This window comes from Capsicum annuum, chromosome 12 (assembly GCF_002878395.1).
Source record: "Capsicum annuum cultivar UCD-10X-F1 chromosome 12, UCD10Xv1.1, whole genome shotgun sequence".
NCBI classification, from domain to species: domain Eukaryota; kingdom Viridiplantae; phylum Streptophyta; class Magnoliopsida; order Solanales; family Solanaceae; genus Capsicum; species Capsicum annuum.
Genome location: NC_061122.1, coordinates 20,230,039 through 20,255,211, shown reverse-complemented (window position 1 = coordinate 20,255,211; position 25,173 = coordinate 20,230,039). Strand labels below are relative to the sequence as shown.

The following is a 25,173-nucleotide window of genomic DNA, read 5'->3' as shown; positions in this document are numbered from 1 at the left end:
ATTGCACCTCAGTATCTGATATACGTGTAAAAAATTGCCATGTAATACTAGTTGTTTTATGAGTTCTTGGGGGACGGGGAAATTAGGAGGGCGATTAACCGATTCAGATCTAATATTAGCATTTCCTGCTACGGGTGTTTTACCAATATTTTCATCATCTTCATCTAAATCAACCGCATCTACTTCATTTTCTTCTTCTATGCCGTAATTTTTCTGAGTTTCTACATAATTCATATCGTGAGCACCTTCACCTACTTCTTTCTCAAAAGGTTGACTAAGCGGTACCGAAGGCGGAGGCACACGAGTATATCTACTACTTGAACTACCTCTACTGTCAGTAATTCTCTTTTTACTACCACTACTACTTCTGGAATATTTTTTTTTTACACTTTTAGTTGCGAGATTTCTTAATTTATCCATAATATAAATCAAACTAAAAAAATTCAAAATACACAAATATAAGAAAATTAAATATTCAACAATTAGTACACTAATTAAAAATTAAAAGTAAGAGATGGAACGATATAAGAGATGGAACGACAATACTAAATTTTGGAAGTATCCGAAGGTTTCAACTTTAGAAACTTCCACTCGTACTTTGTAATCGCAAATTTAAAAAACAAATTGAGCACTTTAGGAAATATATTGAATATTTGAATTTTGAGAATTGAGAGAATGAAAATTGTGTGAAAAATGATTTGTAAGTGTAGAGTATTTATAGAAATTTTTTGGAGTTTAAAAAAATATTTTAATTATTATTTTTTTTAATTAAAAAGGGCATATAGCCATTTTTGGGCCCCCAACGGTCATATAGCCGTTGGGCCCACGACTGTAATAGTCCAAACGGTCAATTCTTTTATAAGAAAACTTTGCCGGGCCAATTTTGGGTCGATTAACCAACGGTCCTGAATTGAGTTTAGTCAAACCGGGTTAGTTGGACCCAAAAAAATTAATCCAGCTCGAAACCCGGTACATTTCCTGGGTTGACCGGGCTGGGACATATCGGGCCAAGCCGTATGGTAGCCGGGTCAGGCTGGGTCAAACCGGCACGTTTGACCGGCTTATTTTGAACCTACATTCCTATTTGAGGGACCATATTTGTCATTTGCTTCTCCTTTTGACATTTCAATTGAAATTCCCCAAATTGCAAAAAAAACCGCCATGAATATATTTGTTGAATCTCCAAATAAAGGTCGAAGAAGAAACTAGAAACTTCCAGAAGCTGTAGTAATGAAGGGATCATTAGGAAGATTGATAACTCGAACGACTCTCCGTACCAGTCCCAATAAATTGTTCGCAAAACCCTATGCAGAAAATAGTTCACTTTACAAATCTCGTCGATTTGTATACTATTTATCTTCAAAATCGCCGTATGAGTTCTCTGATTACGCTTCGTTGAAGCGTTTGCTGTTTCCTTCTTCACGTCCTTCTTTATGGAGCCATTTCGGAGGTAAGTTAATTATTTTATTGGTAAAATTGGTTAGTAAAACACCTAAAATGTCTCCTTTTTTTTGAGTTTTATAGCTGAAATATACCTATATTTATCAGTTGTGCTAGTTTTGTTTACTATCACCGACTATTTATCAGAATACAATTCAACTATCGGTATGGTTCAGGTTCCATGTAAGAAAAGAAAAAGATTGATAGTTTAGGAGTGTTTTGGATAAATAGAAAACCTACACAGCATCCAAGGGTTTGGCCTAGTAGTTCAATGAAGTTGGGATGAGCAATATGAGGTTATGGGTTCAATTCCCAGCAGAGACAAACACTAGGTGATTTCTTCCTATATGTTCAGGCCGTGGTGGATAGGGTTACCTAGTACCTGATGTTGGTGGGAGGTGGTAGGTATCTCGTGGATTTGGTCGAGGTGCGCGCAAGCTGGCCCAGCCACCACAATTATTTCAAAAGAAAAAAAAAAAAAAAATAGAAAACCTGCACACATGATAGTTATTAGGTGTGCTAGTTTCCTTCGTTAAAGCCTTCGCAGTTTGCTTCTTGACGGCCTTGTATATGGAGCTAGTTCGGAGGCCAGTTATTATATTAGCTAATTCTTCCTTTTTTATATTGGTCAAAAATAAGCCTAAAGTATCTCAGTTTTTTTGAGTTTAGTAGAACTGAATTTATTAGGTGTGATAGTTTCCATTATGAGCTATCTGTATTTATCTGAACACACCTCAACTATAGGTTGCTACCTTTCGTGTCTGAAATATCATCATCATTTATTTAGGTAGGAAAAGGGAATAATTGATAGTTCAGCTAAAGTATCCTGATTTTTTGAGTTTCATACATGAATTATTAGATGCACGAGTTTTCTGTCTGAACTATAACGTAACTACTTATCAAAACACAGCTCAACTTATAGTTGTTCCCCTCTACTACCTGAAAAATCACCTCTCTTCACCTATGTTCAGGTAGGATAAGGGGATCAATTGATAGTTGAGGTGTGTTTTGATAAAGAATTCATGATCGTTCAGGAAACTTGCACATAGTTCAGGTATGGAACTTGAAAAATTGTGATATTATATTCAGCTAACTTCTTTTTTTTAAATTTTGTATTTTAATGGGCAATAACTCGTTTAGATTATCCCAGTTTCTTGAGTTTCACACTTGAATTGTTGATTATGCGAGTTTCCTACGTGAATTATTACTCGTTATTTATCAAAATACAAGTCAGTTATCAGTTGTCCCCTTTTGTTACTTGAAATATCACCACCCGTCCACTAGAAAAACTGAACAATTGATAGTTGAGGTGTGTTTGTTACCTTTATCTACGTGAAATATCATCTTCGTTCAGGTTAAAAAAGGGAATAATTGACAGTTGTGTAAATTGATAAATAGTTGGTGATAGTTAATATAGACAACTCGAACACCTGATAGATCAGCTATGAAACATGAAAAATTGAGATATTTTAGGTGTGGTTTTGACCTCACTCTTTAATTTTTTTAGGATAGTGTAGGGAGATGGATGTCTATTAGTTGATTTTGTATTTGATGTGTATTTTGCAACTTCACACGAGTACAACTGGTCTTTTCTGTATATTTTTGGTTTTTTCTTTTTTTGGGATTTTTACTGGAAAGATGTTGGGGCAATGAACTAGGGGAACCACAAAGTTGGAGTCTTTCCGCAGTGTGTTTTCATAAATTTAAGATATATTTTTTTCCCACTTTCAATAGTCACAAGAAGCACGGATGGCACGGGTCTTGATTGTTTGTTTTTAAGTGAAGGCTTTTTTCTACTTATGAGTACAAATATGCGGCCTTGGTATTAGAAAAGGAATATCAGGTGTACGGGAGAAGTCCTCAATGAATATCTGTGAATTGAGCATATAATAATAAGGAATTTAGATTCAACTGATAATTGATGAGATTCAATGGGAGCTGAACTTAGTTAGCATTCAGAAATGAAATTTGAAGAATTGGGGAAAATGCTACTTTTCTTTATTTTTTTGAGAATGAGGGAAAATGCTACTTCTTTGTATAATTTCCATATAGAAGCAACTAGAAGAAGGATCAAGAAAATTGTGTGTTCTTTTTCTGCTTTTACAAAAAAGATAAGGACTTTATTGTTTACACAATTGTTCTAGTAATTCCCTGATGTGATAAATGGACGTGCTAACTATTAGATTTTGTGAATATGTGTAGATTCTAATCACGTTCTTTCTGTGAACAGGCCAGAAGAGGACTATGTTCATCCAAACCCAGTCAACTCCTAATCCTTTATCCCTAATGTTCTATCCTGGGAAGCCGGTTGTGGAAGGTGGGAGTGCAGACTTTCCAAATGCTCGTTCTGCCATGAACTCACCGCTGGCTAAGGCTCTCTTTGGAATAGATGGTATGTCTTTCTCGATACTTTGATGGTGAAGACTTAGACGCTTAACATATATGTTCATTTTACGGAGTACTAATGTGTGGGGATGTGTTTATACTATTAACTCTCATTAGATTGGCACGGAATGTGTTTATAATATTAATTGTCTCCAGACTTTCATGGAAGAGATGCAAAAGAAAAGACGCCTAATTTAGTGCAGTTACACGAATAACATACTACAAAGCAGCATTTATGCTATTAAGGAAGTTGTTTTATTTTTTTGGTCAAATGAAAATTTTATTCAGCCAAGTGAATGTCATGTACAACTAGCTATTTGTCTATGTGGCCACCTGAATATTCTCAGTTTGGCTCTACAAAATAGGAAAGCAATCTAGACTACTCAGGCAGTCTGCCCATTTACATTTGTTTCGACCCAATATATGCACCAGCAACACACAATTTCTGATAATGGCTTTGCTTCTTTGAGTTGAATCTCCTGTTGTTTCTCTCCAGCCAAATAGCATAAACAGTTGCTGCAAACGGGATTCCCAAAATAGCATTCCGGGCTTCAGATTCTTCACATTTTTCAACGTCCAACTAACCTTCCACATTCCAGCTTCCAACCTCTCTGTCAAATCCTACCTAGTAGAGTCTGCCAGATTTTACAAGAATATATACAGCCAAAAAAGAGGTGATCATGAGTCTGCATAACCTGTGTTTCACAAAGCACACACTCTGTGGACACTTGTATGCCCCATTTGAGAAGTCTGTCAACAGTGTTGAGTTTATTTTGTAGTGCTAGCCACAATATAAATTGATGTCTAGAAACAAGTCCCTTTAGCAAGACCATGGTTTTCACTGCACCTTTGGATACTGAGGAAGCCGTTGCACCATATACTGCTTTAATACTGAGCTTATTTGGATTCTGCATGGTATGACTGATAGGTTGCATCCATTCCCTAGCAGCAAATATCTTTCTAATGATTCAGCTAGCTTGTGTGGGTACCTCCATTGCCTTAACATCCCTGCCTTTGATATAGTAGCTGTGAAATCCACATGACCCAGAGCTTGTTTTTTCACAGCTACCCCTTGAGAATTGAAGAGTGTAATTATACCACCCATTCTGTTTCATGTATTACTATGACCTTATTAACCATTCATTATCTTGAGCCGGGGGTCATCTCTACTTCTTCGGAAGTAGCTGTATGGACTGCGTACATTTTACCCTCCCCAGACCCCACTTGGTGGGATTACACTGGGTTTGTTGTTGTTGTTGTTGTACCTGCTAACCAAGAAATTGTCTGGCCAACCAAACAGGCCAAACTATGTAATTACACCCAATTATACCAAATCCAATTACCAGGGTGTCTTTCCAAATAGGCCCTAGGTGATTTCCTTGCATATGCCTGAGCCATGGCTGGCAGTTTTATGCCAGTACCTATGCTAGTGAGAGGTATTTGTTACAATAGTTGAGGTGCGAGGAAACTAGCCAGATGCGCCGTTTTAAAAAAGGAAATACCAAAGACGTTTCTTTTTGTATTCGGGTGACTCATGCTTTCTGAATCTGATGGCGATCCTATTAATCATGAAGATATCTTGGCTCACATATCAACTTAGCAAAGAACAATTATTTCATACTAAATGCTGACCAGAGCATTCGTAAGCTGGACAATGTACTTGAAACTACTTTTGGAGGCAAAGCAAAAAGATACTGCAATTTGCAATTAGTGATTGAGAAATGCAAAAATAAAATAGCTCACTGGAAGAAATAGTATTTTCCTCTTCACCAGAAAGGAGAAATAATATTCAGGAGGAAGGTTGGTATTTACTAACGGACAATAGATGGAGGGACCCAAGGGTGGAGAAATACATAGGGACAGTTTTCCAAATTTATACAATTTGAACGTAAACAAAAATAGCAGATATTATAGAGACTGGACTACTTCAGAAGGATTTTCAATACAAAGGTGGGAAATCTTCAGTGAGTCCTTGTTACGGGGTGCTGTTAAGAAATGATAAAAAATGGTTGTCTTGGGAAGATAATTAAGAAAACAAAAGCTCTCCCCCAAAAGTAGAATGTTTTGTTTGGAGGGTAACCCATGAAACTTGTCCTAAGTAGAAAATTTGCAGAAAGGGGGCATCATGTTATGCAAAAGGTGCAATCTATGTGAGGAAGTAATAGTCAGTCCATCTGTTCAGTTACTACAGGTTTGCTTAGCAGATGACAGATGTGGACCATGGCCCTAAATTAACATCCAATTCACTGGTGATGCCTGGAGATCTGAAACAGACACTTATCAATCCCTAAGTTCCGAAACAGACAATAGACTATTTATATACATAAGGTATTTATTTCCCTCTTTGATGCCAATAAGTTCCGAATTTTCTTTTTTGTTCTTTATCAGGAGGTATTCACTCTCAACTTTCCGCTTTATTTCAAATGAGTAATTATGGGTTTCTTTGCGGAATAGAGACATGAAATTCTTTTCTTAGCGTCTTATCAACAACTACACCTAAACCCAAACTAGTGGGGGTCGGTTATGTAAGCTTTCGCTCCACCTTGCGTCATCTGGACATGTTCCATTCCAGTACTCAATAAATTGGAGTCTATAACACACAAATCTGTAAACAAAATAAAAGGCTTCTGTAAATGCCAGATTTTGGTATCATGATATTGATAACGGTCAAAATTGCCCTTCAAGTTGGCGAAATTCACAACATTTGCCCCCGGTTAATAGTTTGACCAACCATGCCACCATCGTTACTTAGTTGGGTCAAATATGCCCTTATTTCACCCAGGACTAATTAGATTAAGTAGTGAATCATCCCCTCCTCCGCAAACCCATTTAAACTGTTATATTTTTACCAGAACCTAGCCCCTTTTCTAAATTTTCCAAATCTGCTCAAGTGGGTTCAGTTTTTTTCTTTAATTTTGATGAATTCCGATTTAAGTTTAGGCATTTGAAGTAATATTGAAGTTATCTTCCTCATTTACTTCTCAATTGTTTATGAAATGTCTCAATGTTCCAATTCTTCATATGAGTATATTTTTGAAGCAATTGATGGGTTTAAATGTGTTATTTTGATGCAATGTCTTTATCAAAAAAATAAAATAAAAAAAATTGATGCAATGTAAATGCATTTTGTGGTTTGATGGAATCGAGCGACATTTGGTGGTTTAATGGAATGTAAAGAAATTTGTGGTTTGAAGTAATGTAATGAGGTTCTCTCTTTAATGACATTATCACTGGTGTATCTGTACCTAGAGAGTTCTAATTTAAGCTGCATAAAATGACACTTTAAGCTGTTTAAAAATGACACATAATGTGCTCTATATGATGCCTTAAAAATCAAGAAAAAAGTCAATACAATTTAACCAAGTTGTTGCATAATTGTAGTTTGAAACTAAATTGGACCAAATATGCGCTTAATGTATGTGTGTTTATCCATAACTTCCCTCCAATTAGTCTTCTAATTATGCTCGGTTAGGTTCTGTGTGAAATAAAGGTATATTTGGCCCAAATAAGTAACAGTAGGGGCATGGTGTGTCAAATTATTAGCGGAGGGAAAATGTTATGAGTTTTTCTTTTTAAGTCCTTTTTTCCTTTGTTGTTCTTTTATTTTTTTGGGCTGAATCCACATGAATTCTGATAGATTGACGTAGGAATTTTGAGTCAACTCCCTCCATGTGAATTTTAAGTGTAGATATTATGTCAAGACAACCTCTGTCCATGTTTGGCATAATCTGAATGAATATGGGATTATATTTAAGTTTGATTTGTATATAATGTGGTAAGTTCATTAAGAAATATTAACTTACTAGTTGATAAGTTGTAAGAGAAAATATCACCTAACTACTAAGTTGCATAATTTAGATACATTTGAATCTTGAAACAAGTGACTAACACCAATTAATATTTGTAGAGTTATGTGAATTTTTTTTATTTCTAGAAGGAGATTGTTTCAGATAAATTAGACAGGGGAAGTATTGCTAGCGTTCTTTGCTTTTTCATGCATGTTCCTAAGAGTTGAATCCTGTTTGCTTCATGCAGGGATTACACGTGTATTTTTTGGATCCGATTTCGTTACGGTAACAAAAAGTGAAGAAGCTTCCTGGGATTTCCTTAAACCTGAAATATTTGCTGCAATTATGGATTTCTTTTCTTCTGGGAACCCAGTGTTCCTCGACTCCAGTACCGCTGCCGCAATGGACACAGCTATCCATGAGGATGATTCAGAAACAGTTGCAATGATCAAGGAACTTTTGGAGACTCGTATTCGCCCAGCTGTACAAGATGATGGAGGTGACATTGAATATCGAGGATTTGATCCAGATACGGGAGTAGTCAAATTGAAAATGCAAGGAGCTTGCAGTGGTTGCCCTAGCTCGTCAGTTACACTTAAATCTGGTATCGAGAATATGCTCATGCATTATGTGCCCGAAGTTAAAAGTGTGGAGCAGGAGCTAGATGAAGATGAACAACCTGCATTAACTGGGGCACCACACGAGTAGTAATACGGTTATAGTTTCTTTCAGTTGATCTGGTGACAGACAGATCTCAATCAGAGGAGGCAGAACTTGTTCATGCTCCTCCATGGAAAGAGCGAGTAAAGTTGAGTGCATCCACCAAATTCATGCGAAATAAGCAACCTATAAGTATCGAAAATTGTAGCTAGGTAGTTGTTTTGATGACATTCAAATAAATAGTTCGGCTATTCGGTTAGCTGGACATCAGGTTTAAGTTTCCCAAGAGATGTGACAATTGATTGAAGCGTGTTCCGCCGTGAGTGTATAAAGATGCACATCGTTCATATTATGTGCACAAGTTTTTTGAAGTTGCAAACCATACCTTTATCTAATTTTATGTAATTCTAGTATAATTTTTTGTTTTATTCGTTTTGCATGGTTAAGTATGGATCCAATGTTTCTGCAAATGGGTTGTTTTTTGTTTAACACTTACTGATACCATGCAAATTATCAATCCAACTTCTCTTGATTAACCATTTTTGGAAGTGACACCGTATTCTCTAGTATGATATATGTCATTTGTTGCTCTTTCCTTGTATTATCCACCTTTGGGCTTCATCATCAACTCGTGTTGATCTTCATGTATAAAGCAAATAGATCCTTGGTGCAATTTTGTTCATGTGTGTTAAAACAGATAAACCAAATGTATGTTTCTGCTCACTAAATTATTGTTTGGTCCTTTTTCTGATCTTTTCTTTTACTAGGTATCGAACGGGCTCAATATATGTTATTTTTTAGTCTCAATTTATGTGATATAAATAAAATTTTGATAATTAATTATATTTTAAATATTTTTTAGATATTTTAAGTTGTTAGCTATTGTAATTTATAATAGTTTTTTGACATTATAATTTATTATTTTAAATTGTTAGCCATTATAATTTATAATACTCTCTTTGTCCAAATTTTTGTAGCATTGATAGTCTATTATATTTTAAAAATAATTTAAATTTTTAATTATTGAAATTTATAATACTTTTTCTTTTACTCCCTCCGTTTAAAAAAGAATGACGTACTTTTTTTTAGTCCGTTTAAAAAAGAATGATCCCTTTCTTTTTTTGGCAATACTTTAATTTCAACTTTCCACATGACATGTTTAGGACCACAAGATTAAGGGATATTTTGGTACATTTGACATAACTTTAATTTAAGGCCACAAGATTCAAAAGTCTTGTTTATTTTCTTAAACTTTGTGCCAAATCAAAATAGGTCATTCTTTTTTAAACGGAGGGAGTATTTCAATTTAAGTGACATTGATATAATTTCGAGAGTTAATCAAATATCACGATTGAAGTCGTGAAGCAGACATGTCTTAAATGACTCATAATTACTTATTATAAGTGATACAATAAAATTACTATAAAAATAATTGTGAAAAAAATTTAAGCAAGCCTCATATAAGATGTCAAGTTAATTTAAAACATCAATAGATAATTTATCATTTTTTGTTTGTTTATTTTATTTTTTATTAAATATTATTTTTTTAATACTTAGATAATTCATAATAATTAATTAGGGATGAAATAGTAAAATTACGGTTGAAATAGCTGAAGCAGACATATCATAAATGACTATTTTACTTTTTATTAAATATTATTATTTCTTTAATACGTAAATGACATATAATAATCAATATGAAATAACTTATTAGAAGTGATATAACAAAATTAATATAAAAAATAATTGTGAAAAAAAAATTAGACGGGCCTTATATAAGATGTAAGTTAATTTAAAATATCAATAGTTTGTTTATCATTTTTTTTTTATTTTATCTTTTTATTAAATATTATTAATTTTTTTAGTATTTAAATGACTTATAGTAATTAATTAGGGACGGAATGGTAAAATTATGGTTTAAGCAACTGAAACAGACATGTCTATTTTATATTTTTTGTTAAATATTATTAATTTTTGAATATTTAAATAACATATAATAATTAATTAGGGGTGATATAATAAAATCACGAAGGAAGCAAGCATGACGACCATCACCCGCTTCCCTTCACGCTTCTATATATTAGAATTACCTTGGAATATCAATTAAAACCCACCTAGTTGTTGAGTATTGATCAGGTAGGAAAAAAAGAACAATTATTAGTTGATCTAATCAATTTTGAGGTTTATTTTAATACATAAATGGTAATAGTTCGAGTAGAAAATATAAATATCGATAGTTGAAATGTAAAATTCACGAAAATATGATATTTCTAATGTAGTTTTGACCATTAACTTTTTTTAAAACAACAATTATTATTGTCCAAAGAGGTCACAATCTAGAAGAGACGCTTGCTAGTGTTCCCATCTTTCTATTCATGATCAAATCGTTATCAAGGATACTTGTACAATTTTGCCATACCTTCAAGCAATTGGATTTTTCTGATCATTAAATGTTGTGGACACGTGAGGATGGGTATGGTATGGTTAGTAAAATAATTTCGATTTAAAAAATATATTAGTATATAAATATTATATTAAATTAATTTGGAGTATGTTTTTTTGTATATGATTTTGACCTTTCAAGAAATGTCTCAATCATATCAACACTTACCTGTGTAGAACTCTTCAAATGAAAGTAAAAGTAATTTCCTTCATTAATCAACTCTACAAAATGACATTTCTCTCGAGACAGAATCTACAAAATGACATTTTTATCAAGATAGAATATAGCTGAGAGTTTCAAAGTCTTAGCATTGATTTTGGAAGGAAGCTTGATATACCGAACATAGGAGGGGATGCTACCTAGGGTGGCTTTGGCTAGAACGGTCCTTCTAGCCATATTCAAATATTTGAATTTGCGACTTGCTAGTCTGTTGTTCATGTTATTAATGATGAACTTGAAGTCATTGTTAATAGGCTTTCAGTGGAAGATTGAAAACCCTAGGTATTTGACAAAGTTGTTGCATGAGTTGATCTTGAGGATACCCGTACAAGAGGTAGTGTTCTCGATAGAGCTATTTCCAAGAAAAAAAAGCCTTAGAATTTATTTAGATTTATTTTTTATCTTGAACAAGCACTAAATCTATTGATAGTGTTGACTATAATGCTACAGTTTTGTCACGATCCGAGCCGGGGTCCTGGCCATGACGGGTATCTCGAATCATAAAGGCCCGAGAGACCCCTTAGCATATTATCATAAGCATTATTCAAACCAAAGTAATGCGGAGGATAAACTGAAACATAAAAGGTCTCATAAGCAAATTTAATACATCCAAACAAATTCTTAAGACCCCAATTTCAATCTACGAAGCCTCTATTGAATACTAGTCTGTCTAAGTCGGAATAAGGCCCCCGGTCGTACCATGAACTTAAACAAAAACCAATATATGGATAAAACGTCTTCCTAAGTAAGGGAGGCTCACAAACTCTGAATGTTTGAAAGTAATCTACTGCTGAGCTGAACCACGAGACTGTGCCTCAGAACCTACATTATGAGACAATGCATCCGCCACGAGGATGGTCAATACTTGAAATGTGTTGGTACATAGAACGGACAAAGAAAATAACTTTCAAAATATCATGATAGTCAAAACATCATAAAAATCATAACATGGGGTCATATGACATCAAAACAGTCTGAGAATATGTAAATCAATCCAAAACTGCTTTTGTGAATAACATCATGGTATTCCTTAATTCTGAGCTAGGCGGCATATTCGACATGGTCTGAAAAATCCCACGGGCTATGCAACCGACATTGACTGTCAGTCAAGCCCCCAATCAGAGTTTGCCGCAAGGATTGAAGTGTTTAGTCTGGTATACAACTGCATATAGCAAGCATACAGTGATCATCCATATTTCGGGACAAGATCAATCCCTTGGCGGTAAAATACGATTTTGGAATTTGAGTTATCTGAACACGTGGCTTCTCAGTTAGTCACCTAACTTTTTTTAAGTCCATATTTTAGCCTCTCAAAACATGCATACTTTCTCAAAACATGGTATGAAGTCTGAAAAGTTTGTAGTCTAGTCTGGTCTGAGTCTGTTGTGGCATTTATCTATATTTGGTATCATCATACTAAGACTTGCAAGTCGTATAAACGATATCATATCATGTCGTATGTCTTAGCCGTTTTTATTAAAAGCATGCTATTTGATCACCACAATGACTCAAATGTTATAAGAGAGTTCTCTTTCAAAACTGTTATGCAAGCTTAAGTAAAATGTCTTTCTTTCAAAGCTTCATTCTTAAGGTGATCATCTCTTTCATAAACACATAATAAAGCTCTTTCCGTAATCATGATGGTTTAGTTAAGCATTCTCATTCATGAAATTTGTTAGCGCTTTTAACAGAAGGATTACTCTTTTCAATCATATGCAATCAACCATCATTGAAAAGCAAGAGAAACATCAAAACAAATAATAATTAGTAAAACCATCCTCATGCAAAATTGGGCAAGAAAATCATTCACAACCTCATCATTTTCACAAGTGAGGTTGGATGCAAATCTTGAAATTCATGTCCTTGTTGTGTATGAATATCTCAAAGCTTCAACACTTAAAAGAGATTAAACGTTATAAATTCAAAACCCCACAAGATTTAGGTCATTTCACGTACCTCTAATGGAGAGAAATTGAATCAAAGTTTCCTATGGAGCTTGGAATCCTCAAACCCTAGGTAGTTTTCTCCTCTCTTACTATTAGAATGATAATTAGGAAATTATTCAGATGAAAAGTCATTTTTAAGACCCTAATCACGTACATAAAAGATTGGGAATGATTAGGGGTGTGAAAATACCCTCATGCCCCTAAAATATACTAAAAATGAATAAGTTTTGTCGCACGGGGAGGGGGTTCGTGGCGGGACCTTTATCGCGAACCAGGAGGTTCGCGGCTCGATCCCTGGTGCGATGCTGGAGGTTCACGCCGTGAACCCAGCGCGGACCTAAGGCAGTGGCCCATCGCGGGCCTCTCCACAGTGCGGAGTCATGCGGGGTGCCCATTTTGCAACACGAAGCCTTTTTCTAAGCCTAAAAATACCTCTAACCCATTCAAATCCACCCTTAGGTATTTTATCTTCAATATTGGGATCCTAAAGGTTCGTTTAAGTACTTTGTGAGCATTGAAAACGCCGGGGTGTTACAAGTTCCCCAGCAGTAGCTCTAGAGAATCTACAAAATGACATTTCTATTGGGATAAAATATAGCTGAGAGTTTCAAAGTCTTAGCGTTGATTTTGGAAGGAAGCTTGATATACCGAACATAGGATGGGATGCTACGTAAGGTGGCTTTGGCTAGCATGGTCCTTCTAGCCATATTTAGAAATTTGGATTTACGACTTGCTAGTCTATTGTTCACGTTATTAATGATGAACTGGAACTCATTGTTAATGGTCTTTCGGTGAAAAATTGAAAATCCTACGTATTTGCCAAAACTGGTATATAGGTTGATCTCTAGGATATACGTATAAATGTAGTGTTCGCAATAGAGCTATTTCTAAAAAAAAAAAATTTAAATGTATTCAAATTTATTCTTTATATTTTTTTATTTTGAACAAGCACTAAATCTATTGAGAGTGTTGACTATAGTGCTACAGTTTTCAAAAGTAGCTCTAGAGAATAGAGTTAGATCATCAACAAAGAATGGTGGAAGAGTTTGGACCATTGGTAGAGATTTTAATATGTACCAACTTTCACCTACGAGTCAATATCCCTAGAAAGTCTTTTCATGCAGAGATGAAAAGTTAGGGGGACATGGAATTGTTTTGTCTGATTCACTCAGGGATTGTTTGGTAGAGTGTATAAGAATATCGTAAAATATTGTGTATTAGTAACATTTGTATTACTAATGCTTGCATTAGTTATGCCTGCATTTTTCCTATGCAGTGTTTGGTTTAATGTATTAAAAATAATAATGAATTACATAATTTCTCAAAAAGAAATATCTTTTTATAAAAATACTCTCCATAAATATGACAGAAAGGATGTGGAAAAAATTTTGAGGGACAAATGTGACTTTAAACATACCAATGCATGAATTAGAATCTATTGCATTACTAATATCATGGATTTTCATGCATTAGTAATACACTCCTTAATGGAGTATCAAATAGAGTGTATAACTAACGCAAACATTAGTAATATATAAGATGAAAAAGTGTACCAAATAAGGTATTATTAATACACAAAACTAATACAAATATTATTTTTTCTAATACACTCTACCAAACGACCTCTTATTGCATGGTAAAAAAAATCAGATCTTCCACTATTGATTGGAATGGTTATAGAATTGGAGTTAATACAGGAAATAATAAGTTAGTGAGCTGGGGAGAAATTAAAGTTAAAGAAATGAAGGGTTTCCTTATTGTAGTTCCACTCTAATTTTGAGAATCATGTTAGGGTTCTTGCTTTTCAGTTTTTTTAAAGTGGGAGATAATCTTAAACAATAACGGCATATTAGTAGGGGGGAAAACGTAAATAGCATTCCTTAGATAGAAAATTGCAAGTTATAGCAATACTTTCAACTTTACAAGTTATAGCAAAAAATTATTTATAAAAGGAAAAAAAATATTTTTAATGATTAAAAATAAGAAAAAAATAATTTTAATATATGAAAAATATATTAAATACCTGTAAAAGGGGGATTGCAGTTATAACAGATATCAATCATCCCTTAATCTTCTCTGAAACGGTTTTATTCCAAATTAACATAAAAACGGTTCTATAAATAAATTACCTTGTCTTCTTGATTGAATGAAGTAAATAAACAAATTCACATTCTCTAATCTCTCCTCTAATCCCTCGTCTTCTTCTTCTCTACATCTTATTCTCTATTTCTCTGTTTTCTTTATTAATGTTCATCAAGTACACATAGAATTCATAGATTATAACAACTAGATAACAAAATTTTGATACATCAACTTTTGTAATTATGAATACTGAATGTGAGCATTTAGAAGATTCAGTTTCCAATTAGGAGTACATAATTTTGTAATACACATACTGCAAATCATTAGCAAGCCATTGGATTTGGTTGACTGATTTGAGGGCTCTATTATTGAAAAAAAAAAGAAAAAAAAAATTTTACTTAGACATGCAAAATTAGGGCCTTAATTATTCGATTTAAAGAAATAATAATACTAGCAATATTGTTTAACAAAACATATATAAACACAGTAAACACACCAGTCACATACACAAAACATACAATTACCTTGTCGCATATATATAGAAAAAATATAAGAATGATACTTACAACACATATAATTATGTGGTTACATGCATTTTGCATGTATATGTTATTGTATATCTAGTGATACATTGAATATACATATAGCATACATTCGGCATACAATTATTCCACCACCGGCAATGAAAGAGACGAATGTTTGCTTGAAGTATGTTAAGTGTATATCTTATGTATCACTGTATATACACTTACATACATACAATATCTAAGTACATACGACATTCAATTGTGCATATCACTATATGTTTGTGTATATGTCTTATGCATGTTAATATATGTGACAAATATTTCAAATAGGTATGAAGGTCAGAATATGTGTGTATGACATGTAATATATGTATGCATATATTTAGAATATAATTTAAAAGAATCAAAATGTTACTAATTGCAGAATCAAAAATACAATATTCATGTCAAATGTTACTAATTGCATAATCGAAGAATGTATAATTTGATGTAGTTGATATCAAATTTAATATCATCTGATGCAACTTAGTTCATATCAATTTCATTCAACGATGTAAAATGCGAAACAAATGTTAAAGTAGCATAACATTATATAAACACTACTTAAATACAAAAATTAAACTTCGTTCATACCAACAATCTTAAGAAAACATATAGTAATAACTAAATAATTAAACATCAAAATACAATATCTATGTCTGTGTATGCCTCCACACTTGAATTTTTTGATTTGAGTAATGGAATCTCATCCTCAAAATCGGAATCCGACACTTATTCACTAACCATATTGTTTCTCTTATAATTCATCTTATCTTGAGGAATAACAACCTTTTTGTTGATATTTTTTTCAATATGCATGTTTGTCATTTTCCCACTTTCCATATCCAATTCACTTTTTAACCCAATTATTTATTTAAAAAATAGCCACATAGGATACAAAGCCTAAGTAGAACACACGATTAACTAATGTCGACACGTGCAAACCACCACCCACCCACTCCCATCACCCACCCACGCCATTCTGCTGGTACGTTGGGTTTATCATCAAGAAGTACAACTCATGATGCACAAAGTACAATACTTTAAAGTACAAAAAGTCAATCTTGATAACTGCATGATTTGTGTCATGTGTCATCCCAACATCTTTAAAGATCAAATCTTTAGCTGCCCTTTTGTGTAAATCTTCTAAATAATTCATAAAAATCTTGTCTTTCGATAATAAACAGAAATTAGTTAACCTTTTATATAATTTAATGTGTTGTTCAGTTCTTGTTTCTTGAATTGTTGAGATGGGGATTGAGAGTATGAGAAAGCTGAAGCCTTTGTTGCATTTGTTGTTGCCATTATGTGTTCATTGGATTGCTGAAGAGATGACTGTTTCTGTGCTTGTTGATGTTACTACTAGTGCTCTTTGTCCAGGCCAATCTACTTGTTCTGAGGCTATTTACATCAATGGTGTTCAACAAACAGTATGGAATCTGTTTCAATCCTTTTTTGACTTTTATGTTGTATGTATAGTGTTCTTGTTTTGTGGGGTTGTTTGTTTTCTTTGAAGAATCTTGATGTTGTTGGATTAAGCTAAGATGGTCACACAATTTAATATGGTATCACAAAAGCTCAAACCTTATTGCCACAATAAATAGATCATTTCCATGTGCTGGAACCACAGAAAAGAATCAATTCCTTGTGTGCATGTTGTGACATAATATAATTCAATATTCCCTACGTTTCAATTTGTTTGTTTCGTTTAGAAAAAAGAGACTTCTAAGTTTGTGGTCTCACACTAAAGATATGTAGAATGTACCGAAATTCTCTTTAATCTTGTGGTCTTAAATATGTCATATGGAAAGTTGAAATTAAAGAGTTGCTAATAAAAGGAAAGCAACATTCTTTTTTGGAACGGACTAAAAAGAAATTAGGATAAAAAGGAAAGTTTCCCCTCTGGATAGGCTGAGTGAAGGAGCTTGTTAAGTAAAAGGAAGGTGCTTGTTTCCATAGATGACTTTTCATTGAAGTAGATACTGACATTAGTAGTATGACAAAACAACGTGTCTTCTTGTGATGGTGGTAATGATCATTTTCTGCATTGAACTATTCGGTTACATCCTTTTTTTAAGTGTTTAAATAGAAGAATATTATTGTGATTCTTGATTATAGTTGAGGTGCACGAGCTGTTCCTGAGCTTGTTATTTTCAAAAAGACGAGCAGACTTACTTCCTTCCAAATATAAATTTTATGTTCTGTATTAGCACAAAACTACTTGGAGGAGTAGATTGCGCGAAAAAAAATGAATGTCATGGTTACGGGAGAAGAAAGCTTGGACTGATAAAAAGTAATTTGCCATCTGTTAATGCCATTGTTTAAAAGCTGTTGATTGATAGGTTTATTGGACCATGTAATATTATGATCTACATTGTAGAGTGTCCAACCTGTAAGCAAAGATTTTTCCTTTTGACCATTGTCGTTCCTTGGGGATGGAAAGACTGAGCAGTACTTGTTAATTTTCTACTTTGTTTTTTTATATCTTTTCTTGGATTATTGCCTTGCAAAGATTTTCGCGTGCTGCCCTTAGCATTTCCTTCTCAAAGCTTTCCTATTTCTACTCAGGATGGTGAAGTGAGGGAAGGGTAACTTCAATTTGGTTTGTTCTGGTCTAAGTTTTTGCGTAACCAGAAGTTTACATATTTAAATAGAAAGTGCAGCACCCATCCTATGGATTGTTACTGATTTCCAACGTTAAGGAATGTTTTGGACATGCAGATTGTTGGAATTTTCAAGATGATAGTCCTTCCTATCCTAGGTCAGCTTGCTGATGAGTATGGGCGTAAACCACTTCTTCTTATCACTGTATCTACAACAATAATTCCTTTTGGTACGTAATGCATTTCTTTTATGTTAAGCAGTACCTAGAAATCATCTGTAAATATTTTGGTAATCGCTATATCTTCTGAAGTGCGGTTCCAACTTTATAGTGTGACATGTACTTTTTCTGTTTCTTCTTTCGTTCAAATTGTTCTGTCTAGGGGATTGAGTGGAGGGGTGAATTTGAGTAAGGAAAATTTCGGACAGAGATGTTTCTAAATTATAGAGCTAATTACTTATGATACTTAAATTTCAAGAGAACTGAACTAGATCATCAGGTCCAACTAGTCAACTATCCCATGTTCTATAATTTACTAACTATAACTAATTGGTTTTCATGCTATTTAATGTGAATTCTCTCTGTCTCTCCTTTCTAATTTTCCAGGTTTGCTCACCATCAATAAGTCGAGGGAATTTGTCTATGCTTATTATGTCCTGCGGACAATCTCTTTTATCATAAGTCAAGGGAGCATTTTCTGTATCTCTGTTGCTTATGCGGTAGGACATTCATCTGGTAATTTTTGCCGACAGCTTTAAGCCCACCAAGAATCTAACAGCAAATTTTCTTTTGGTTTGCAGGCAGATGTTGTTGAAGAGAATAGTAGAGCTGGAGTTTTTAGTTGGATTACAGGCCTTTTTTCTGCATCCCATGTTTTGGGAAATGTCCTCGCACGTTTCCTACCAGTTGGCTACATTTTCCAGGCATGTTGGTTTTATAGCTAGACCAATTTTGCGAGCCATGTTTCTAAGATTGTTACTTGTCGCATTCCTCCTAATGAACTTTTCTCCTGCAGGTTTCAATAGGTCTTTTGATCTTTGTTCCTGTTTATATGTCAGTGTTTCTAGCAGAGACTGTAACACCAAAAACAGAGGAGAACCGAAGTTCGACACTAAAGAGCAACGTACTGAAGATTGTCCAGGAACGATATAACTCGATGAGATATGCTGCAAATCTTGTCACTAGCAGGTAATTTAGCATTTGTCTTCCATTACAGTTTGGGTTTTGCTATCACATGTTAATTCGGAGCACATAAATGATTGTGAATACTAGCTCATGGGGGTTATCTTGTATTACAATAATTTATCAATAACATGCTCGTATTTTCTAAATGACATTTACTGTTCTCAGTCCAACACTGAAGTGCATTTCTCTCGTTTCTTTCTTCTACGAGCTGGGAATGTCGGGGATCAGCAGTGTTTTGCTGGTATGTTACCTGATTCTTTGAGCCAAACAATGTTCCTCCCATATTCACACCATCCTTCAAAATCACCAAAATATTTGTACAGTAATGAGTACTTGTTACCCTTTGAAGGAATTACAGTGTGAATTCCGACTTTATCTATATTGATTGGAGACTCATGTATGTTATTCTTAATTATGCAGTACTATCTGAAATCAGCCTTTGGCTTCAACAAGAATCAGTTCTCAGAACTTTTGATGATGGTGGGAGTAGGTTCCATAGTCTCACAGGTAGGCAGAATTTTGAGCCTTGAGTCCGTTGGACAGCGATATTGAAGCCATTCTGGCTATATGTGTCTTTAATAGACTATTCCATATATAATGTGCGTGTGTGTGCGCGCGCGTGTGCTGGTCGTATTCCAAGGTTTTGGGGGGTAGGGATATATTCCTTATAGTGGTGTAATTTCTGTTTTGTGCTTACGTATGTACTTATATTTTTCCAGATTGTGGTGCTTCCTCTTATCAATCCTCTTTTTGGCGAGAAAGTGATACTTTGTATGGCGTTGCTTTCATCAATAGCCTATGTAAGTTCCCTTGATTAATTTTTGTACCAAAGAAGACGCTTATTCTAAAGGAAAAATAACCTCATACGGCACTTTGTTTGGCAGGCAATGCTTTATGGATTAGCATGGGCACCTTGGGTATGTATGTTGCTAATTATTTAAAATAGAGGCATTTGAAAACAGAATGTTGTGAGACCTAAAAATGGGAGGTTGACGATAATGAATGCTTAATTATATGTGATAAAAGAAGACGAAAATGACATTGAAGGATGAATGCTCTCTCATTTTCAAATGCACTAATAGACCAAACTCTTTCATGTGAATAGCTAATTGCATATAACAAAATCTGTTTTAACATTTTACTTCTACTCTAAAGTTGTACATATCAGTTCATGCTCATTTCCCTCTCCTCCTTCACTTCCGTCAAAATTACAACTGCTTCTATGGCCATTTTTTGTCTTGTTAATGATAGCTACGCATGAAGTATCATATTTGACCGCCTTTGTTAATACAGGTTCCATATTTAAGTGCTTCTTTTGGGGTCATCTACATCCTTGTTAAACCTTCTGTGAGTAATTTTTCCGAACTTCGTTCATGATTGCACATTACATTGAAGAGCTTAATACTTGTGGATTTTCTTCTTATAATCTCGTATCCTTTTACTTTCTTGCCAGACTTATGCTGTAATATCTAAAGGAGCACTTTCAGCAGATCAGGTTAGTGCAATGCAATCATGCAATTTTCTTTTAGCGTAGCATTCTACATGCCGAAGTGGAGCCTTGGAGTAACTGGTAGAGTTGCTTGCCATGTGACCAGGAGGTCACGAGTTAAAGGCGTGGAAACAGTCTCTTGTAGAAATGCAGGGTAAGGCTGCGTACAATAGACACTTGTGGTTTGGCCCTTCCCTGACCCCGAGCATAGCGGGAGCTTTAGTGCTCTGGGCTGCCGTTATAGTGTTCTTCATGCATCTCTTGCCAATACATGCCAAAGGCCGTGAAAAGAAAAGCTAACAAAGGACCGGCTTCAGCTTCAAAACCAAGGGTCTAAAAGATGCTAATTTAGGGAACTCTTCCCCGGAAAAAATCTCTAATCTTCAGGATTTATGTGATAATTTCAACCTAAATACTAGTAGTTATAGCTGGCTAGTAAGCTTAAGATGGTATGTTAAGAGATTCTTATTTTCGCCTACTTTACTTTATAATCACGTGCTGTCTTCTCATTCCTATAACAGGGCAAAGCACAGGGATTTGTTGCTGGCGTTCAAGCAATCGCGAGTTTGTTATCTCCAATTGTAATGAGTCCGCTGACCAGTAAGTCGTCTTCTATTCACTTAACAGCAAGAATTCAAGATGCATCTTAATCAAACCATGTTTAATCACCGACATACCGTTCTTCCAGCATGGTTTTTGTCCCGTGACGCGCCTTTCAACTGCAAAGGATTCAGTATACTTTGTGCTTCTTTATGCATGGTAACCTTTTTTTTTTCTTTCCGCGACTTTTTCATTCGTTATACCTGTTCATGTCAAAGCTTTAACTTGCACAAATTCTGTCAGGTGGTTGCATTGTGTTGTGCCTCCACGCTAAAAGTCGAGGCACCACGAGAGAGGGCATTCGACGAAAATGCAGAGAACATTGAAGCACCACTTTTGACATGATTCTTGATACATCAGTAGTAACTATTATACCAAAATTCTCTTAAGCTATTGTCACCCAAGGCTGCCCCATTACAACGACAATAAGTCCCGTCTACGGTTAAAATTAAAAATAAAAAGAAGTCCGGTCTACGATCTTCCCAACGATAGAGTTGTAAATCTTTTGAAGCTAAGTCTGATCTAGATTAGAGGAGGTATATTAATCTTGTATTGTAATCTGTTTTCTGAATTGTTATTCTTCAATATATCACTTTATTTTTTGGTCTTGGAAGATGTTGGTTTGTACTTTATATGGAAATGGGATTGTGGTTATATTGGTAAATTCAAAGGCTTGCTTTACAATATACCTAGGGAGATAACACATGATGTGTGGATTAAATATACGTTATTGGGTTGCCTTGGTCTATATCAAACCATATGATGTTTTAGTTTGTGCAAACACATGTCCAACATTTATTGACTCGAGATGCAAATAACAAGTATGGTTTCCTCCCTGTTTCTAAGTAAAAGTTTATCCGCATTAGGTATTTAAATCAAGTTAATGTATGTATGTCACGTGTTTGACTATGTTCTTTTACTTAATCGTGATTAATAAATATATATTTTCACTACTTAGCCTTGTTAAATTAAGTTGATTTGGTGTAAACATTTTGTGAAGTAAAACGGAGTACTAACCAACAATGCATATGCTCTTCTGGAGTAGATTCCAATTACAAGATGTGTAAAATAGAAATACTTTACTAGTTGTACTAGTTTTGCTTTTGCCTTTTGATTGGGATTCCCACTATATGTACTTTTATTAAAAAATCTCCTAGTCTTCAAATCTTATTCATTTAATAATCAGTTCCAAAAGCATGGTCCTACAAGCACCATTCTCATCACTGGACACTACATTTTGGTTTGTTTAATTTTCTTGTTGGTCCTTTTCTCATAAAATTAAAAGTATATATATCACTATCAATCTAGACTTTCTCCAAGTGACAATGTTCTTTCTTATCACTTCTTTTTACAAATCTGATATTTGAATTAACTTAGGTGTACCTCAACTAAATTTATGAATATTTACTATCTCCCAACATAACAAATCATTTTATCCACCAATAGGCTAGAAAGCAAAAATTGCTTTTTCCAATCAAAGTCCCAAAATTAGTAAACACATCAATGTGATCAAAGTAAAGGAGAAGACCGTGACAATGAAATCCATCCTGACTGATCGACTCATTTATTAAAGTGGAATACATATGCAGTCCCTCAAATTTGGTCGATTTTTTCACTTAAGACACTTGTACTTAGCTATACATTTAATGAACAGTTGTACTATGATCAAAGTTGCTATGACACATTTTAATTTCAAAGGGGGTCCATTACCCTCTAAATTCAATTTTACCGTATTTTTGTCAACCATTTGTGCTTACATAACACTACAGTCCAAGTAAATAAGCTGCAGTATATAACACACGCTTTTATTACACAAAAAGGCTCCACCCATTAAATTTTTCTTATTTTTTTTTATATTTTAGGAAACAATCAAAACAAATATTGTTAAAAGATTGAAAAGAAAGTTCCACATTGGTGATTAATGAGATGGGTGGTCTCTTTATAAGGCTTGGACAATGCTCCTCTTCGTGAGCCAACTTTTGAGGTGTGAGTTAGGCCCAAGATCAATTTTAACATGGTATCAGAGCAGGAACGGCCCGGACGGCCCATTCTCACCCAATGTTGGGCCCCTGGACGTAAGATGGGGTGTTTAAAGGGTGATCAATCCTCCTTCTAGTTAGGCCCAAGATCAATTGAGTTATTTTATACCATCATACCATGTAAAACCACCGCACAAACAAAGTGTTAGTTGAGTACTTATTTTATTCAAACCGCATGGAATATACACCTACCAATCAAAAGTGGATTGCAGGGTGCAAGTTTCATGCCTAACTATTTTGTCAAGATATCATCTTTTTACTTCCCTAACTTGATGTATTGTTCCAATAACTTTTTCTCTTGCTGCAGTTATATATCAATAAAAAATTAATATTTACATGTATAGCCATCATTGGTTAGAAGGATTGTGGAGGAATTAGAACAAATCAAGAAAATATGGATGGGAATTTGTGTATAAGTAGAGAGCAGTTGAAACTACTCATGCACTTATTGTTACCACTATGTATTTATTGGACAGCTGAAGACAGAGGCGGACCCACGTGTAGCGGTGGGGTGCACGTGCACCCGTTGACGTCGAAAAAAATTGTGTGTATATATGTGTATATACCATGATAAATTGGAATATATACTATAGTGCACCCATAGTTGATAGATAGTGCACCTTGGTGTGCTGGTTGATGCCCGCACTTCCACCCACGCGACCAAGGGTTGATTCCCGGAACAACACAATATTTTCTCTTTTATTTTCAATTCTTTAGATTTAAAAGCTTATTAACAAAACTTGATGAAATGGAGATTCGAACCAGCGATCAGTACCTAAGGTGAACTCTCCTTCACCATTGACCTACTACAACTGATTGTTAAAAATTAATAAAAATAAACTTCATATTTCAATTCTTCAGATTTAAAGGCTTATTACCAAAGTTGTAACAAAAATTGATGAAATGGGGATTCAAACTCACAACCAATCCCTAAGGTGAACACCCCTTCACCACTAACCTATCACAATTGATGGTTATAAAAGTAACTTTATATTATAAGAAAGTAAAGTTATTATCTTAGAACTCATATTCGTTCAATATAATTATTTTTGCATTATTGTTCATGTCTTTGGCGACCAATTGAATATGATAATATCCCTTAATCGACACTCAAAGTTTTTCTAACGTCTTAAGATAATATTGGTGCACCACAATATTATCAAAAGCAATAAGCGTAAAAAAGTTTCAAGGTCTATTGTGTTTAATCACAAAGTACAAATAAAGTGTGAGATTTAACAAAAAGGCATAAAAGGAGAAAAAAATATAAATATATATCTAGTCCAAGACTAATAATATAAGTATAAAAGAGAAATATATGAACAATTTTTTTATTTTTTTTTGTAAAGTGAAATATCAATTGTTTAGCCTTCGTCTAGGAAAAGTATGTATTAGAAATTAGAACTTAAGCTGCATATTAAGCGAAACGAGCGTTCAACACATTTTGAGTCTTATTTCAAGGCTTATGCGTGCCTTTGACAACACTGGTGCACCCACAAACTTCAAATCCTGGGTTCGCCTCTGGCTGAAGAGATGTCTGTTTCTGTTATTGCTGATATTACAACTAATGCTCTTTGTCCTGGAAAATCTACTTGTGATCAACCTATTTAATGTCTTCAACAAATGGTAACTTTTTTGTTCTCTTTTCCTCTATATTGATTTGATTGTTGATAGGGATGACACCTTTTATTTACTTGATTATATCTTGAGATAAGGCACAAGTTGTCAATTT

The 25,173-nt window shown here is 34.3% G+C and overlaps 2 protein-coding genes and 1 pseudogene across 3 annotated transcripts; all 3 read left to right on the top strand.

The window, feature by feature from the left end:
- Nucleotides 1-983: 983 nt before the first annotated feature.
- On the top strand, nucleotides 984-8,701 carry LOC107850498 (nifU-like protein 4, mitochondrial). Its single transcript, XM_016695071.2, has 3 exons — nucleotides 984-1,450; nucleotides 3,671-3,832; nucleotides 7,861-8,701. The coding sequence occupies exons 1-3, from the start codon at nucleotides 1,231-1,233 to the stop codon at nucleotides 8,319-8,321; spliced, it is 843 nt and encodes a 280-aa protein (XP_016550557.2). The 5' UTR covers nucleotides 984-1,230; the 3' UTR covers nucleotides 8,322-8,701.
- Nucleotides 8,702-16,564: 7,863 nt separating this feature from the next.
- LOC107850497 (hippocampus abundant transcript-like protein 1) lies at nucleotides 16,565-22,018 on the top strand. Of its 2 annotated transcripts, none has more exons than XM_016695069.2 (14): nucleotides 16,565-16,959; nucleotides 18,251-18,362; nucleotides 18,738-18,850; nucleotides 18,932-19,054; nucleotides 19,147-19,319; nucleotides 19,482-19,557; nucleotides 19,737-19,823; nucleotides 20,036-20,116; nucleotides 20,201-20,233; nucleotides 20,610-20,663; nucleotides 20,770-20,811; nucleotides 21,327-21,405; nucleotides 21,494-21,564; nucleotides 21,649-22,018. In XM_016695069.2, the coding sequence occupies exons 1-14, from the start codon at nucleotides 16,780-16,782 to the stop codon at nucleotides 21,748-21,750; spliced, it is 1,326 nt and encodes a 441-aa protein (XP_016550555.2). In that variant the 5' UTR covers nucleotides 16,565-16,779; the 3' UTR covers nucleotides 21,751-22,018. The 2 variants fall into 2 exon arrangements, with proteins under 2 accessions (XP_016550555.2, XP_016550556.2); XM_016695070.2 differs by lacking the exon at nucleotides 16,565-16,959 and adding an exon at nucleotides 17,402-17,557.
- Nucleotides 22,019-23,838: 1,820 nt separating this feature from the next.
- LOC107849398 overlaps nucleotides 23,839-25,173 on the top strand; it is a 10,498-nt pseudogene continuing 9,163 nt past the window's right edge.

Bases quoted from the DNA above. Each gene is read 5' to 3' on its own strand.
- LOC107850497 (XM_016695069.2), top strand. From the start codon at position 16,780: ATGGGGATTGAGAGTATGAGAAAGCTGAAGCCTTTGTTGCATTTGTTG. The intron at 18,363-18,737 runs GTACGTAATGCA...CTAATTTTCCAG, and splicing joins TACAACAATAATTCCTTTTG to GTTTGCTCACCATCAATAAG. The intron at 20,664-20,769 runs GTGAGTAATTTT...CTTTCTTGCCAG, and splicing joins ACATCCTTGTTAAACCTTCT to ACTTATGCTGTAATATCTAA.
- LOC107850498 (XM_016695071.2), top strand. From the start codon at position 1,231: ATGAAGGGATCATTAGGAAGATTGATAACTCGAACGACTCTCCGTACC. The intron at 1,451-3,670 runs GTAAGTTAATTA...TTCTGTGAACAG, and splicing joins TTTATGGAGCCATTTCGGAG to GCCAGAAGAGGACTATGTTC. The intron at 3,833-7,860 runs GTATGTCTTTCT...TGCTTCATGCAG, and splicing joins GGCTCTCTTTGGAATAGATG to GGATTACACGTGTATTTTTT.